At 39.0% G+C, this 18,302-nt stretch overlaps 1 protein-coding gene and 1 non-coding gene across 6 annotated transcripts in view; one reads left to right on the top strand and one right to left on the bottom strand.

The window, feature by feature from the left end:
- CCDC66 (coiled-coil domain containing 66) overlaps nucleotides 1-8,143 on the bottom strand; it is a 61,425-nt gene extending 53,282 nt beyond the window's left edge. For all 5 annotated transcript variants that reach the window (XR_010024945.1, XR_010024944.1, XM_063115385.1 and 2 more), the window contains exons 1-3: nucleotides 8,083-8,143; nucleotides 5,672-5,736; nucleotides 4,965-4,990 (exon numbers count right to left, since the gene is read on the bottom strand). Coding sequence is in view for 3 of the 5 variants with exons in the window: in XM_063115385.1 (XP_062971455.1) it covers nucleotides 4,965-4,990; nucleotides 5,672-5,736; nucleotides 8,083-8,093 (102 nt within the window). In the remaining 2 variants the exon portion in view is untranslated. The remainder of the gene's footprint in view (nucleotides 1-4,964; nucleotides 4,991-5,671; nucleotides 5,737-8,082) is intronic.
- Nucleotides 8,144-13,851: 5,708 nt separating this feature from the next.
- Nucleotides 13,852-13,959, top strand: LOC134391410 (U6 spliceosomal RNA). The gene has a single exon (XR_010024954.1). It is a non-coding gene; the product is annotated as a U6 spliceosomal RNA (small nuclear RNA).
- The last annotated feature ends 4,343 nt before the right edge of the window (nucleotides 13,960-18,302 follow it).

Genomic DNA, 18,302 nt, shown 5'->3' with positions numbered 1-18,302 from the left:
TGTCTCCCTGCTCTGTGCGTGCTAGGCCAGGCTTGGGATGGAGCTGGGTGGTGGCAGTGAAGCCTACCTGCTGCTGGATCACGTGGCGGCGGCCCCCCCATAGGGTGTGTGGACTCTGTGGAGCTTCTATCTCCCTTGCTGGACGTCTCTGTGCTCCGTACCCATTGGGCCGGGCTGCTGGATCATGTGGCAGCAGTGTGGTCCCCGTGTTGTTCCTACCTCCCCTGCCGGATGTCTCCCTTCTCTGAGCGCACTAGGCGGGGCTGGGGATGGAGCCGGGTGCCTGCGGTGAAGCCTACCTGCTGGATCATGCAGTGGCGGCCCCACGGGATGTGTGGTTTCTTCCGAACCTCTGCGTCCCTTGCCGGACATCTCCCCGCTCTGTGCGCACTGGGCTGGGCTGGGAATGGAGCCAGGTGGTGGCGGTGAAGCCTCCCTGCTGGATCACGCAGTGGCAGCCCCACAGGGTGTGTGGTTTCTGCCGAGCCTCCACCTCCCTTGCCGGACGTCTCCCCACTCTGTGCACACTGGGCTGGGCTGCTGGATCACGCAGTGGTGGCCCCACAGGGTGTGTGGTTTCTGCCGAGCCTCTGCCTCCCTTGCCGGACGTCTCCCCACTCTGTGCACACTGGGCTGGGCTGCTGGATCACGCAGTGGTGGCCCCACAGGGTGTGTGGTTTCTGCCGAGCCTCTGCCTCCCTTGCCGGACGTCTCCCCACTCTGTGCACACTGGGCTGGGCTGGGAATGGAGCCGGGTGGTGGCAGTGAAGCCTACCTGCTGGATCACGCAGTGGCAGCCCCCACAGGGTCCATGGTTTCTGCCAAGCCTCCGCCTCCCTTGCTGGATGTCTCCCCACTCTGTGCGCATGGGGCTGGGCTGGGAATGGAGCCGGGTGGTGGCAGTGAAGCTTATCTGCCGGATCGTGCGACGGCGGCCCCGCAGGGTATGTGGTCTCCGTGGAGATTCTGCCTCCCCTGCTGGACATCTCCCCATTCCATATGCTCTTGTTGTTATGTTTTTATAGTTTAAATCAGTTGATTTGTGGGAGAGAGTAATACTAGGGACCGTTTATTCCACCATCTTGACCGGAAGTCCCTGAAAGTCTCATTTCTGTCCCCTTCTTTCCATTCCTCTAGCTACAATACAAGTTCAGGGCCTCATAAGACTCTTCCTGAACTACTATAATTGGCACTTAACTGGTCTCCCTATTATGATAATCTGTCCTTCAAAGAGCTGCCCTAAGCTGTTTCCTAAAAACACAAATTAGATCATACCTAGTCCTCTTTTCAAAAATCCCTTAATGGCTCCCTACATACAAATCAAACATATTTTCAAATATACTTTCAAAGTAATTCAAAGTTCTTGAGCATACATTCAAACTCTTCATGACCATAACCCCACTGAACTTCATGTTATACATTTCCCCTCTGAGATACACACTATTCCCTAAATTCAACTTATGCTTCATATCTTGGTATTTTGCTCACTACTCTAAGCTTGGAATATACTCCCTTACTTCTTTGACTTTAAATATTTCCCTCATCTTTTAAATTCTAATTAAAATGTCATCTCATTTATGAAGCATTCCCTAGTCTCCACAAACCAGAAAAAGCTGTTCCTTCTAATGTTTTCTCCTTTTTATAACCCTCGTATAGCACTCATTTTATTCTACTTGTATTATATATTTACCTGACTGATACCCTCACATCTAGAAAACAAGGACTGGGTTTTACTCATTTTTTTTTTTCTCTCACAGTCAAAGACCAAATAAAGCCAAGAATGGAGCCCTAAAACCATACTGGAATTTTGCAACTGCAGTAAATCCTTGTTAAACAGAAATCTACTAATTGAAGTTCTAATTTAACTAGAATTATTTTGCCACATTCCAGTCACATCAGAAACAATATACAAAAAACTCTTCTAAAAAAAGTTTATTTGGGGGTGGGGGCAATGATCTGGCATGAGGTCAATAAACATTCAGCTCAATTCTGAATACTTTTAGTATCATAAAGCCCAAGAGGAACAATGAATGGAGGCAGCAAAAAATCATGACCCATCAGTTAAAGATTCAGTTATGTTCAGGTTATGAAATAAGAAAAAGCAACATAGCCCAAATCATTTCCCAAGTGTTTTACTAGATTAGATAAATTTTAATAGATTGAACATTTAGAATTTTAATAGATTGATATGTTTCATAACATAAAACATTTTTATATAACATGTTGTTCTTTTGCCTGGTTTTATTTCCACCAATATTTTTAATAATACTATAAAAGACAATGTTTAACGTATTTGTTTAATATTGACTGATTCACAATTTATATGGAGCCAGGATCCCAAGATCAGAAGGAACCAGAAAACGGTAATATTTTAAAATATAAAATGTGCTACCTAGCACAACTATTATATATATCCTTTAGTATATCACTGATTCTCACATGTAGAAATACCTATGAAAAAAATTTTAATGTTTTATATTTCAACTAATTTTTTAGACTATTTTAGGTATAAGAGTTTAGAATCCATTATTTTTATAAATTACTTATGACACAATCATTTTTACTTTCAATTCTCTTCCTATAAGCACAAGAAATTAGGCTGGTAACCATCTTTACTTCATATTCACTACCACAGATTAAAGAAAAATGCAGGAGAGACTTTGATAGACTTAGGAAAGCACTCTGACCACACATGTTAAACTTGATGACAATGAGATATAGTTCAGCTGTGATTAAAGAGTACACTGTGGTGATGACAGTAATTCAATCAGTGAGGAATGGGGAAAAAAGAACTGTGGGTGTTGTAGTCACTCAGGAGCTCCCTCTAGTAGAAGGAAAAAGAAAAGCACTAAGCAGGAAGAATTCATAAATAACTTACAGAAGAGAGAATTCAAAATGTACCTGCATAACTGTGAGATTTGGGAGATTAAAAAAAAAAAAGACTGAAACAAAAAGATAAGACAAATACTGCTGATTTTGGTGTTTTTCTTCTATGAAGAGCAAAAAAAGGAATGAGATCTCTGCAACCTCTATAAATATGGGAAAGAGAAACTCCTTGAAGATAATCAGTATAGAAGGGAGGCTTAGGTTGCATCAGTATTTTGGAACCCAAATGCAATAGAGATGAACCCAAATGATTTGCTTAAGACAGTAAATAATTTATGATTAACACCAGCTGAGAACATATTAGTTACTCTGGGGGAAAAAAAATCCTAGAATAAACTATCCCTAGACAGCTGATAGAATTTTGTAATGATTCTACCAAAAGTCCAAGACTAGTAACTTTATGGTCCTGAAAGGGGATCTCCAGATTTTCTAAGTTGGTAAAAAGAAAATGAAATGTCTTCACAAATGTGGTGACTATAGCAAATCTGTTAAGGAATCAACAGGAAGAGGGAACATGTGAAAGAGAAGAGAAGCCTAGGAAAGATAGAAATCAACCACTACAAGTACCTTTTCATCTAGAGTGTGAAAAAAGGCACTGTATTTGTTAATGTAACCCAAAAGCAATCAGTTGCCACATTTTAATAGGGAATGGCCAGGAAATAATATAAAATCTATATTCTGTAATTAAGAGAGCACCCAAGGTATATAACTATACACTATATAAATATACATAGAGAGACATGTAATATTTTTATAGGTAGCTTGTAGAATTGTTCTGATCATCTTCACCCATTTATCGAGTGATTGATATGTTGGGTATTTAAATAACTTCACCTTGACTAGCCTGGAAGAAATAAAGTCAAAAACAGCTCAGAAGTGGAGGGAAAAGTGCAACATCATCCAAACTGGGTTCTACATACAGACAAACAAAGACTTTAAGATACTGCAAAGATAAAGGAAAAAGAGGCTAGGGCTGGCCCTGTGGCTCACTCGGGAGAGTGTGGCGCTGGGAGAGCGGAGGCCACAGGTTCAGATCCTATATAGGGATGGCTGGTGCGCTCACTGGCTGAGCGTGGTGCGAACAACAACACCGTGCTGAAGGTTGCGATCCCCTTACCGGTCAAAAAAAAAAAAAAAAAAAAAAAAAAGAGGCTACAGTAAGTAATGGACGAGGAGAGGAGAAATTCCTATAGATATTAACCTAAAAATAAAAAATTAAAAAAAAAAGAAAAAGACATAGGGAACAGGAAAAGTAGCAGTAAAAAAAAAAAAATTAAGTTGTAATGTATTTTGCAGATAAAGACACAATGGATTCCTCATAAAGGAAAATAGTTTGAAAGGAAAATCACCATAAAGCTCAAATGTGATCTTGTAAAAGAGAAAGCTAAATCCATGTAAGAATTTTTGAATTAAATTTCCTTTGGGGTGGGCAAATGGAATTTGAGTATGAAAAGAAAAAATGTTTTTGTTTTAAAGTCTGAATATCTATTTTTAAAGATCTCTGGAGCTGCACTGTCTAGTATAGTTGCTATTATATTTAAATACATTAAAAATTAAACAAGGGCCGGCCGGTTAGCTCAGTTGGTTGTCCACGGTTCCATCCCTTTACTGGCCAGCCACCAAATACTACTACTACTACTACTACTACTACTACTACTACTACTACTACTACTACTACTACTACTACCACTACTACTACTACTACTACTACTACTACTACTACTAAATTAAATTAAATTAGAAATTCCTCAGTCACACTAATCACATTTTAAGTGTTCAATAACTACACATGGCTAGTGGCTACCATATTGGACAGCACTGATTTTAGAACATTTCCCTCACTGCAGATAGCTTTACCAGACAGTACTGATCTAGAGAAAAGGGCTTTTTAAACTAAAAAAGTTATGATTCCATTTCTGTGAAAGGACCAGCCTGAAAGCGAGGCAACAATAACTTCTTCCCACCATTCCAAACCCCTTGGCACACTCTGACATTTTCCAGGAATTATTCTCAAACCACTGTAAAGAAAACTGCATTTTACATTTGAAAACAGGTCAGGTCAATGTCATTTGGCTTACCTTCACAGAAATTTTTGATATATGTTCTACAAAAGAAAAAAAAAATTACTAAACTATCAACCAAAAACATATTTAGGCAGTCACAAAAGAAAATTTTAATTTGTATTGTTTTAAGATGTTAAGGTAGCAATATTATCCCCAAAAGCATTAACTTTCGATCCTGCCTGGGTGTTCTGACTTTTAAAATGTGGTTCAAGTATTTATTTCTATTTTATTTTTGTTTATTTTAGCTATCCTTCCAAAGCAAAACTATAATCAGGAAGAAAAAACAAATAATGTGGAGAAGACTACCAAAGTATATTGAATTTTAAAATTAATACTAAAAATGACTTTAGCAGCAGTGGTCTTACTTATATAAATTTAATATCCTCAAACTACACTCTTTACATGCGAAGAACATAATTACATAAATTTCACCTATATTATTCATCAGGTGATAAGGATATTTGCTATACACAAATATAACAAACATATTAAATACAAAATCTACTGAAACATTAAATTTTATGAATCTGAATACTGACAGTGGAAGCAGAGATGTAATCTTACTTTACTTGGCTAAGAGTAAATTTGAAGAAGTTTAGGACAACAGCTCTCTTCCAAGTATCACTTAAATATCACTCTATTACAAGCAAAAATCTGTATAACATAAATTTTATGTACGAACTTAAAAGCTAACATTTTAGATTTCCAGTAACACAGCATACCATATGGAGACAATATTAGCTTGGTTTTTCCATCCAGTAATTCAGTTTCAAGCTTTAAACCATCTCTGCAAAATAAAAGAAAGTTGTCTGTTATTTTAAGTAACAGCAACATTTTATTTATTTTTTTCTTTTTTTTAACAACAACATTTTAAATAGCCAGAAATGTTCATTTGAACCTTGAAAGTAAATCCGTTCCTTTGAATTTATACAGGAATCTTACACATATCAAACTGGTCTGTTAGTTAAAAACGTTTTTCAATGTCAGATAAATCTAAAAACCACAGAGTTAAAATTCTTCTTGAAATTTTTCAATAATACAAGAATTTATCTAACTCGAAATCTCATTTTTGTTATTTGAAAGCAATAGCTAATTCAGTTATCATACCATCATTTAATTCTTGTAACTCTAGGCTGTAAAAAACGATGCTGCTACCAGAACTCTTCAGCTAAGTTAAAAGAGCAGGACATATCTAATTACCACTTATAAGTTTCATAATCATCTCATGTCTAACACATTCTGTGCAGTGCTGGAGCATCTGAAAATGACAATAGCAACGCCGCTAAGGTTATTAACTACATAAGCATGGAGTTCCACTTAAAATACTTTGAGTATTTTAAATAATACATATTCGCATTTAGCGGCACTTTTGTTACTATCACAATAAATCTACAATAAACTTTGAGTGCTATGATACTTTATACCTGCATGTCAAAAGCAAGGGCAGAAAGTAACAGTACATGATACCAACAAATCTTGTACTTCTGTTAAGGTCTTAAATAAAAACTCCACTGCCAACAAAAATGGCAGTCCACACTGTAAATCACTGTCTTACTATGAGGAAAAAAAGGGGTATGTCAACACATATTAACGGAGACAAAAGTGAAGTCCAAGAGATAAAATTAAATCCAGAAGGCCAGTCAAGGGGGAGAGGCTGGGAAGGGTCTGATCAGGAACGTGAAATACGCGGTGTTGCTCAGGTCATTACCTCAACTTAGTAAAGATAAAACGCTGGAAGGAATAGGTTTTAAGTGTTTCCCTATTGCACAGGATTATAAACATTCATGAAAAAAAGACCTTGAATGAAATTGCAAAGTACAGTCATGAGCCTATGCAGCTTTCAATGACATACCGCATATGAGGACAGTTCCTTAAGATTATAATGGAACTGAAAAATTCCTATCCCCTTAGTGACATTGTAGCCGTCTTAACATCATAGCATAACTCACGAGTTTGTGGTGATGCTGGTGTAAGCAAACCTGCAAAATATGAGGAGTGCCTGGTTTACCCACGGATGACACTCCCAAATGTAGAACAGACGGTTAAGAAAGAAAGCCGAGAGCATCTGACACATTAGGTCTGACCCCAAGTGAAAAGGTTGTTGTCTACTGTAGAATTCTCGTATTTTAAATGATTCCCACCCATTCCCGTGGCAAAATAATAGTTAATAACAGTTAGGTAACATTCGCTGAGTGCCAGGCACAATCCCTACATATAACTTAATTTTCACAACTTTGTTGGGGGGGGGGTAGTATCATTCTAATTCTCATTTAACAGATGAGGAAAGTGAGACGGAGACTTTGTAATACAGTTAAAGGGTTCACGCTCATGCAACTATTGGCCAGAGTACGTAACAGGAAAATTCACTGCTGTTCCGTTTCATAATACACTTTCGCAAAGCGACGAAATTGCCTAAGGAGGCATTTCTCAGAACGTATTCCTGTCATTGTACATATGACCGCACTGTAAACTCCTTAAGGAGCGGACTGTCTTCTTTATTCCTATCTCCCGATTTTAGAACATAACATTCATTTGCTGAATGATGTGCAGTTAAGTGTGAGTTTGGTGGCTTTTCATCTTTTAAAAATATTCAACTTCCAAGTGATGAAAACCATACAACAGTTCCTTCTATTAATTCAACCGACACTTAATGAGGCACTGATAATAATCGTACACCGATTCCTCGAGAAGCCGCTGTTACACCTCGCCTGGCAAGCGCAGAACTAATCTGGGTGCTCCAACGTTCTGCAAGACTCCAAAGACAGCGTCGCGAAGAACCAGGGGTCCGGGCCAGGATGCCTCCCCGGGAAGCTAAGCGTTCTCTCTCCATCTGACCCCGTCGTTTCCCTCTTTCCCTCCAAGCCCCTCCTCCCGCCCCTTCCTGAGGTAAATGGGCCGAAAAGGCGATCGCAGACAGTTTTAATGCGAGTCATGAAGTGAAAGAGTGAGTTCTGCGGAGTCGGTAAAAGCCGACCCCGTCCTCCTTCCCTTCTCTTCGTCAAGGAGCTAGGCTCTGCCGCTCCGGACGGCTCAGGTCCTGAAGGTTCTCCACGAAACACTCCAAGGGCCAACCCAGCCTCACACACCACCCCCACCCCCAAAGCTGACGACCCCCTTCCTCGCCCCAGCTTACCCCAAATTCATGGCCTGGCCTCCCACTGTTTCCACAGGACACTCAAGCTCCTTGTGTACGTCCGTTGCGCCCCCCGCTCAACAAGCGCTACGCCTATTGGTCAGAGGGGTGCCGGCGAACTGAGAGGGTGGACCAATCAGGGTGGGGCGTACTGGCGGGTGCGCCCAGCCGGGGCGGGGCTCCAGCGGCGACAGGCTTCCTTCGCCTAGCCCAGCCAAAGATTTGGTCTGACCCGACTCCTGCTTCTCCGACTTCACTGGTAGAGGCGTACGTTCCTCGCAGTTGTAGACCCCGAAAGTCATAGGGAGCTCTCGGAAAAATGGCTCAGTTCAGGTGGAGGTGGCAAAAAATGGGGAGGAACAGAAAGTATAAAGATTTTAAGGAAATTAACATTTTCCTTATTTTATATTTGGAAGAGAGTCATTTTATTGGTGGTCGTGGGGGAGGCATCTAGGGTGGATACCGGGTATGTCTTTTTTCGTGCTGTGAACCCGCATCAACCCTAGTACGCTGTAGCTCTTTTTAAATAGCAACAATCACAAGTGCTCTATAAATTTAGCCATGATGTGCCAGGCATGGATCTAAGCCCTTATATCTATTATTTAAGCCTTACAACGTTCTCTCTGAGACACCAAGAGGTTAAGCGACTTGTCCAAGGTCACTGATCACCGAGCAATTTAACGTCAGAGCCCATGTTCCTTTCCGGAGTGTGGCTAACTCTTACTCATCCTTCACGGCTCAATCTAAATAAATCTCACTTCCTCCACGAAGCCCTTCTAGAATCCAATAGCGGGTATATTAGGAATCTTTCCGTCAGGGTGCCTAATGCATTTAAGATCCTGTGCCAGTGAGCTTCAGAGATGTGCACAGTTGGATCTTGTACACTTCTGTAGCCACAGCACCTGGTACTGCAGTGTAGACGGCAAATAATTGTTAAATGAATGAACAGCAAAATCTAAAAATGCCAACAACAGCTTTATTAAATTTGACTGTTAGTTCATGATGAGGGTGTTCTCTAGGTTACAATGCGATTGCTAAATGTTCACATTTTTTTCGTGTATCTGCTCTTATATGATTGTATTAAACTATCGTTGATTTAAAGAAAAAAAAAAAGGAAAAGAGGCACATTCAATTCTCATGGTACATACAGGGAAAACTCAGAGATCATTTAATATTCATTTTTTAATCTGACCTACATAAGATATACTTAAACATTTGTTGACTTACTTGACTGAATAAACAGAAACGAATGTACATTTGATCCTATAGTGGTGGGCTTTTTTAAATAGGGATACTTTTTTCTTGTGTGTAGAAAAAAGAAGTTAAAAACATTTTAAACCAACGTATTAATAGTATTTCTGGGAGGTAGAGCGGTGTGACTTTTAAAATGTTACTTTTGTTTCTTTTATTATTATAAAAATGTTTATATATACAAAAAAATGACAGAATAGTTCAATGAATACTAATATACCCTCCACCTAGATTTGACAATTGTTAATGTTTTACTGCATTTGCCTTCTCTCTCTCCTCTCCTCTCTACGCCTGTGTGGGCACCTGGGTGTGCACACACACACCCTTTTTTGCATCACTATTTGCAAGTAAGTTAGAGACATTATAACACTTCACCCCATTACAGTGTGTGTCTCCTCAGAATGAGGTGGTGTTCTATATAAACGCAGCACCATTATTACCCTTGAGAAAATTGACAATTTCATGATAACATCCAATGTCCCATCCCTGTTTAATTTCCTCCACTTATCCTGAGAATATCTTCTATGGCTTTTTTATTTCAAAAGCAAGAGCCAAACAAGGATTGCACATTACATTTTGTTGTTATGTATCTTTACTCTCTCTGTGTTCAGAAAAACATCATAATGTATTTATTAAATCCTTGACAAATCTTTAAATTTATTTTTTATAGTGCTAAAATATGTAGCTAAACTTGCCATTTTAACCACTTTCAGGTGTATAATTCAGTGGTACAATGTTGTGCAACCAAGTCTACTATGTATTTCCAAAATTTTTTCATCACCCCAAACAATAACTCTGTGCCCATTGAGCAATAACTCCCCATTCTCCTTTCTCCCAATGCCTAGTAACCTCTAATCTCATTTCTGTCTCATGAATTTGCCTATTCTAGATATTTTATGTAAGTGCAATCGTACAATATTTGTGCTTTTGTGTCTGGCTTCTCTCACTTAGCATGCTTTCAAGGTTCATCATTTTGTATAGTATGTATCAGAGCTTCATTTCTTTTTATTACTGAATAATATTTCATTGAATTATATACCACAATTTGTCTATACATTTGGGTTGTTTCCATCTTTTTGTTATTGTGAATAACGCTGTAGTGAACACTAGTGTACAAATATCTGTTTGAATCCCTGTTTTCAATTCTTTGTGGTATATTCTGAGGAGTGGATTTTCTGGGTCATATAGTAATTCTGTGGTTAGTTTTTTGAGAAACTACCAAACTATTTCCACAGCAATTGCACCATTTTACATTCCCACCAGAAACATGACCTCACCCACATCTATTTTTTCCTTTTTTATAAAATTATAGCCATTCTAGTGGTTACTTGGTTGTGACAGTTTCTGCTCTTTTTGTTGTTTTTTAAAAAATGTTTCTGAGGTGGGGGACTAGAGCTTAGAGTTGCCTACTTCACCATTTTGCTGATGTCACCTCTCTCTATTCTTTCTTATTTTTTATTTATTTTTACTAGCTACATTTTATATTTTTTCTTTTTTTATTTTATTTTTTAACCATTTAATTAATTTATTTTTATTAGCATATTCATTATTACAAATCGTAGCTATTCTTTATGCTCTCTACTCTCTTTTAGTATAGAACAGTCACCCCACTTGTTTTTTCCATGGTACTGACTCTGAAAAATTAAATCCACTTGTCATGTACAATGGCCCACATCTTGGCTTTGTCTGATTGTTTCCTCGTGGTGTTATTTATCTTGTTCCTCTATCCTCTAGTTTTCCTGAAATATTCAAGTTGAACATTTTGGTATGACTTTCAGGTGCTATTGTGTGGTTCACAGTGCATCACATCAGGTTGTTCTACTGCTTGTGTGGCCAAGTTCGCGGACTTAATTTGGTGGCTGCCCCATCTCTCTATTGTAAATGTCCATTTTCCCACTTGCAATTAGTAAATAATCTGGGGGCTGATACTTGGGCACTGTGCAAATATGCCTGTTCCTTAATAACCTTTCACCTAATGTGGGGTGATTTTTATTTTTTTGTTTTCTGTATTTTCAATAAGTCATGCATTACATGTTTTTACACCCTCTTCACACCACTCTTCTCTGCCTACCTGTTCACCACGTGCAAGAAACTGGTACAAAACTTTTCTACCTTCCAAACATACTGTGAGGTAGGAAATAAAGGTCAAGTTCCCAGGTGCAGCATCCCTTAACAGCCCATGCTTCTTTCCAGTCTGCCTGAGGTCCGTTCCCCCAGAATAAGAGAATTTAGTAAAATGCTGTGAATTTCTTGGTTATTCAAGGGTATGTGAGCATCATACATACTATGAGCACACCCTTCGTTTATATGCAGCATAGTTTCTTCAGGTCTCACTATCCTGTGGGTACAAAGAATGTCACATTGACAATAATCTTGCCTCAGTCTGCTCCTGAGGGGTCTCGGCTAATGCTAAGCACCTTCAAAACACTTCTGGGTCCCACCAGTAATGCACTGAAGCTCTTGAGGTGCCCAAGCTGCAAGTCACCTGCTGGGAAGGGAAATGCGTATCATTTGTGTTCTATTCTGTTTCAATGCATAGCATAGTTTTTCAGAGCTTAGGAGCCAGACTGCCCATGTTCAGATCCCAGCTCTTTTGCTTACTAGCTGTGTGATCTTGAAAAGTTATTAACTTTCTCTGCTTCAGTTTCTTCTTCAATACAATAGGGATGAATAATAGTACCCTACCTCATAGGGTTGTTCTGAGAATTACATGAGTTTAATACAAGAAAAGCACCTGGAATAGTGCTGACACATAAACACCATGCATGTGCTAGCAATAATTAATATTGTTACCAAACAAGTGCTGTTTGGGCCAGTAATTTTTTTTTTTTTTTTTTTTTTGTCGTTTTTTCGTGACCGACACTCAGCCAGTGAGTGCACCAGTCATTCTTATATAGGATCCGAACCCGCGGCGGGAGCGTTGCCGCGCTCCCAGCGCAGCACTCTACCAAGTGCGCCACGGGTTCGGCCCTGGGCCAGTAATTTACAGGATTCTAGATCACTCAATTTTATCCCATTTTTAAAAATTAAGGTAAAAATTACATATAGTAAAGTGCACAGATCTCCACTGCACGATTTGAAGAGTTTTGGCAAATGTATATTCCCACTTAACTACCACTTAAATCAATATATAGAACATTTCTGTGACCCCAGAAAATTCTCTTGTACCCTTTTTTATCAATCCCCACCACTTTATAAAGGCAATCACTGTTCCGATTTCTATCATGATAAATTAGTTTAGCCTGTTCTAAAACTTCACATAAATGAAATCATGCAGGGTACAGACTTTTGAGTCTGGATTCTTTCACTTAGCATAACATTTGTAAGTTCATCATGTTGGGCAAGTATAGGGGTTCATTCTTTTTTATTGCTGAGTGCTGTTCCATCGTATGAATATATGACTTGAATCATTTCTAATTTGGGGTTATTATGGAAAAAAAAGCTGCCCTATACACTATTGCCCAAGTTTCTTCATGGACATGAGTTTTTATTTCTCATGAGTAAGTACCCAGAAGAGAAATTGCTGAGTCCCATGGCAGGTGTCTTAAAAAACTTATTAGGAATTCCCAGACTGTTTTCCAAAAGACAGTACATTTCACACTCTTGATGTATGAGGACAAGGGTTCCAGTAGCATCACATCTTCACCAACATTTAGCATTGTCAGGCTTTTAATTTTAGCCATTCTAATCGGTATGAAATGATATCTCACTGTGGTTTTAGTTTACATTTCCCTGATGGTTTGGGGCACCTTTACTCAACTTTTATGGAATGTGCAAGCAGAGAGCCCCATTATTGAAATCTTTCTTCCCCTTAGGTCATTGCAGGATGCTCTGATAAATTCACTTCTGGCAGACCCACCCAACTAGTTTATCAGACATACTTAAATATTTGTAACTGGCAGTGTGTGGCAGTATACCATTCAGGCTGAATTTATACTAGAAGAGTACATTATACATATCAAATGTCTGTAGTTGACCCAGAGTCATTTTGATTAATGGTGTAAATCAGTGGCTTCTGAACAGCATAACTGTGAGGCCTGATGCTATCAGGACTAACCAGAATCCCTTTCCACAGTCAGTCCCTAAGACCCTGCTGTTGACTTTTATGGCTTTTTTTCTAGAAGGACTTTAGCAGACTCACTTTTACATTATGCAACGTAAATAAATAAAAAAAACCCTGTCTTGGAAAGCTGTATTCTAGGCCTACAGCTTTGCTTGAAATTGTTCCAAGCTTTTTCAGAAAACCATGACTGGGGAGGCCTTCCCACATCCTCCATTCATGGAGTTCTCTTTTCCTCCTTACAAACAATCACTGTCAAGCACTGTGTGATGTATTTGTGAGTGCAGCTCCACAGAGCAAGTTCATTAGCAGTCTTCTCTGTCTCCAGGACCAGATGGTACTAACCAAAGGACAGATACTTTAGACAAAAGCAAAATTAAGTTACATAAATTGTTCAGGTCTGAAGGGATAAAGTTCTTAATTGGGCAGTTCTGAGAAATGTCTTAAGAAATACTGATGTACTCACTTTGGCAGCACATATACTAAAAACTAGAACAATACAGAGAAGGTAAGCATGGGGCCTGTGCAAGGATGACATGCAAATTCACGAAGTGTTCCATACTTAAAAAAAAAAAAAGAGAGAGAGAGAAAGAAATACTGAAGGAGCAGGGGAAGAAGAGAAAGAAAATCACTATGGGTGTAAGTCAATTAACCTTCTCTGACCTCAGGTTCTTTACATATAAAAGAGAGTAGACGAGGTGTTTAATGTCCCTTTCATTTGTAAGTGGATGCTTTAAAATTATCCTCAATCTCTCTCCATGCTCACTGCCTCCACCCTGGTTAGGGTCGTTCTCATCTCTCCCCAGGAACCTCCTAACCTGTCTCCACTCTGTAATCAAAATGATTTCTTAAAATGTGAACTGCTTAAATCACTCTGCTGCTTAAAATATCTCAATAGAGGAGTAATTCCTCAATTTGATAAAGAATATCTACAAAAATATCTACAGCTAATAGCACACATAATGGTGAAAAAGTCAAATCTTTCTCAGTAAGATCAGGAAAAAGACAAGGAACTCCCCTCTCACCACTGCTTTTCAAACATTGTACTGGAATTCTGAGCTAATCCTATGACTTAGCTTCAGTCCTAGCTGAGGATACAGACTAGGAAGGAAGAAATAAAACTTTGTTTGCAGATGACATAACTTCTAGACAGAAAATCCAAAAGAATTGACCAAAAAAAAAAAAAAAAACCTCCTGGAACTAATAAGTGATCATATCAGTGTTGCAGGATGCAAAGTAAATACCCCAAAGTCAATTACTTTCCTATATACAAACAATGAACAGGTAGAAATTGAAATTAAAAATACAATTTAAAATTTTTTTTGCCATTTACCTTAACACCCCAACAAATGAAATACTTAAGTATAAATGTAACAAAATATGTACAAGATCTATAGGAGGAAAATTATACAACTCTGATGAAAGAAATCAAAGAACTGAATAAATGAGGAGATATTCTGTGTTCATGGATAGGAAGACGCAATATGGTCAAGATGTCAGTTCTTCCCTACTTGACCTACAGATTCAACATAATCCCAATCAAAATCCCAGAAAGTTATTTTGTCTACACCAACAAACTCATTCTAAAGTTTATGTGGAGGAACAAAAGACCCCAAATAGCCAACACAATAATGAAGGAGAAGAACAAAGTTAGAGGACAGACACCATCCAACTTCAAGACTTACTATAAAACTACAGTAATCAAGGTAGTGTGGTATTGGTGAAAGAACAGACAAATAGATGAATGGAACAGAGAGCCCCAAAATAGACCCACATAAATATAGTCAACTGACCTTGAAAAAAGAAGCAAAGGCAATATAATGGAGAAAAAATAATCTTTTCAACAAATGGTGCTGGAATAACTGGATATCCACTCACAAAAATATGAATCTAGACACAGACTTTACAGCCCAAACAAAAATTAATTCAAAATGGATCCTAGACCCAAGTGTAAAGCACAAAACTAAAACTCCTGGAAGAGAACAGGAGAAAATCTAGATGACCTTGCATATGGTGATAACTTTTTTTTGTGTGTGTGGCTGGCCAGTAAGGGGATCCAAACCCTTGACCTTGGGGTTATCAACACCACAATCTAACCAACAGAGCTAACCAGCCAACCCCTGGAGATAACTTTTTAGATGAAACACCAAAGTCATGATCCATGAAAGAAAGAACTGATAAGCTGAACATCATTAAAATTAAAATTTTCTGCTCTGCAAAAGACACTGACAAAAGAATGAAAAGACAAGCCACAGTCTGGGAGAAAATATGTTCAAAAGACATATCAGATAAAGGACTGTTATCCAAAATACACAAACATCTTTTTTTTTTTTTTTTCGTGACCGGCACTCAGCCAGTGAGTGCACTGGTCATCCTTATATAGGATCCGAACCCGCGGCGGGAGCGTCGCCACGCTCCCAGCGCAGCACTCTACCGAGTGCGCCACGGGCTTGGCCCATACACAAACATCTTAAAACTCAATGATAAGAACACAAATAATCCCATTAAAAAATAGGCCAAAAACCATAAGACACTTCACCGAAGAAGATATACAGATGGCAGATAAGCATAGGCAAATATGCTCTACATCATATAATGGAGAAATGCAAAATAAGACAACAATGAGATACTACTACACACCTACCAGAATGGCCAAAATTCAGGACACTGGTAACACTAAGTGCTGGTAAAAATGTGGAATAATAGGGCTCTCATTCATTGCTAGTGGGAATGCAAGATGATAACAGGCACTTTGGAAGACAGTTTGGTGGTGTCTTACAAAACTAAACATATCTTTATCACACGATCCAGCAATTGTGCTCCTTGGTATTTACCCAAAGGAGATGAAAACTTATGTCCTCACAGGAACCTGCACATGAATGTTTGTAGCAGCTTTATTTGTAATTGTCAAAACTTGGAAGTAACTAAGATGTCTTTCGGTTGGTAAATGAATAACTAAACTGTGTTACATTCAGACAATGGAATATTATTCAGAGTTAAAAAAAAAAAAAGAGTTGGAGAAAACTTAAATGCATATTATTAAGTGAAAGAAGCCAATCTGAAAAGGCTACATAAAGTACGATTCCAACTATATGACATTCTGGAAAAGGCAAAACTATGGAGACAGGAAAAAGATCAGTGGTTGCCAGGGGATGAGGGAGGAAGGGAAGAATAGGCAGAGCACAGAGGATTTTGGGGGCAGTGAAACTACTTTGTATGATACTATAATGGTGGTATCGTTATGGTTATACATTTGTCCAAACTCGTAGAATGTACAGCACCAGGAGTGGGCCCCCATGTAAACTCTAGATTCTAGATGATAATCATGTGTCATGGAGATTCATCAATTACAACAAAAGTACCACTCTGGTGGGGGTTGTTGATAATGAGGGAGGCTGTGCACGAATGGGGGCAGGAGTATATGGGAATTCTCTGTATTTTCTGCTCAATTTTACTGAAAATGTAAAACTACTCAGAAAAACAAAGTCTATTAAAAGAAGAACTTCTCAATAATTTAAAAGACCTACTGTCCCTGATATAAAGTCCAAAGGACTTAATATGCTCAAGAGCCCCATCTTGACCTTTTAACTTTCACCTCTTGCCACTGCCCCCCCACCACACTGATCTATTACTTCCTCAAATGTAGCCACACTTGCTCCTACCTCCCACCTTTGTATCGTCATTCATCTGACCGATTCAATAGTGTGCCTAATGCATCCAAAGAATTGTTTTAGCACAAGGGATAAGGCAGTAACCAAAATAGACAAAATACCTGCCCTCCTTGGAGCTATTCCTGCTTGCTGGAACACCTTCACCTGAGTAACTTGTCACACAGGTCTTCAATGAAGTGTCGTCCTCCTGGGATCCTCTTTTTACTGCCTCTTCTCTTCCTCTGGTAGGTTAGACCCCACCAGAGTGTACTCTGTACTCTCCTCACAGGGCATTTGTTATCCCTGTAATCATCCCTGAATACCCACAAGAGTGTAATCTTCGTGACAGCATGGTCATGCTGCCCTTGTTCATCATTTCCCCCCAAAAGCTGACACATGGTCAGCTCTAAAGAAGTATTTGTTGGAAAGAAGATATATTAAAATCTCCATGAACCAATAACTGCCTGCTAGAATAGGAATCATATAAAATGGGAAAAGCTACTTCTGAGTCTGTATGGGTCAACAGAGGCTCACAATTTATGTATTATCTTAGCCATACCAAAGGAAAGAGAACACCATGATTGGTATGACTTAGCAACAACCAATGAGAGATTAGCTGGGCAGCTCTGACTCTTAAATTTGGAGAAAATCCTCTCATAAACATAAAGCATTAGAATAGAGCTCTCTCTACCAATACCCCAGGATGAAATGTTGCTAGCATGGTGACATTTCACTGGTCAATTTTAATAAAGCACATGGAAGTAAAAGGTAAACACATTTACCTATATGGAAAATGAATTGTGCCACCAATTAACTGTATGGCAGTAATATACATAGAAGCACATTGCAGTAGGCAGAATAATGGTGTCCTCAAAGGTGTCCATGCCCTAATCCTCAAAATCTGTGAATATGTAACGTTACATGGCAAGGGGGAATTAAGGTTGCAAATGGAATTCGTTTGCTAACAAGATCACCTTAAAATAGGGATAGTACCTTGGATAATCTGGGTGGGCCAAGTATAATCACAAAGGTCCTTAAAAGTGGAAGACAGAGACAGAAGAAGGTCAAAGAAAGAGATGTGGCAATGGAAACAGGGTCAAAGAGATGCTATGTTGTTTGCTTTGAAGATGGAGGAAAGAGGTCATGAGCCATGGAATGTGGGTGGCCTCTAGAAGTCGGAAAAAGCAAGAAAATGGATTCTCCTAGAGCCTCCAGAAGGAGTACAGCCTGCCACACCTTGATTTTAGTCTGTTGCATCC

The sequence above is a fragment of the Cynocephalus volans genome, chromosome 11, assembly GCF_027409185.1.
Source record: "Cynocephalus volans isolate mCynVol1 chromosome 11, mCynVol1.pri, whole genome shotgun sequence".
Taxonomy (NCBI): domain Eukaryota; kingdom Metazoa; phylum Chordata; class Mammalia; order Dermoptera; family Cynocephalidae; genus Cynocephalus; species Cynocephalus volans.
The sequence above is the reverse complement of the archived record's forward strand: the minus strand, read 5'-3'. Positions and strand labels throughout refer to the sequence as shown.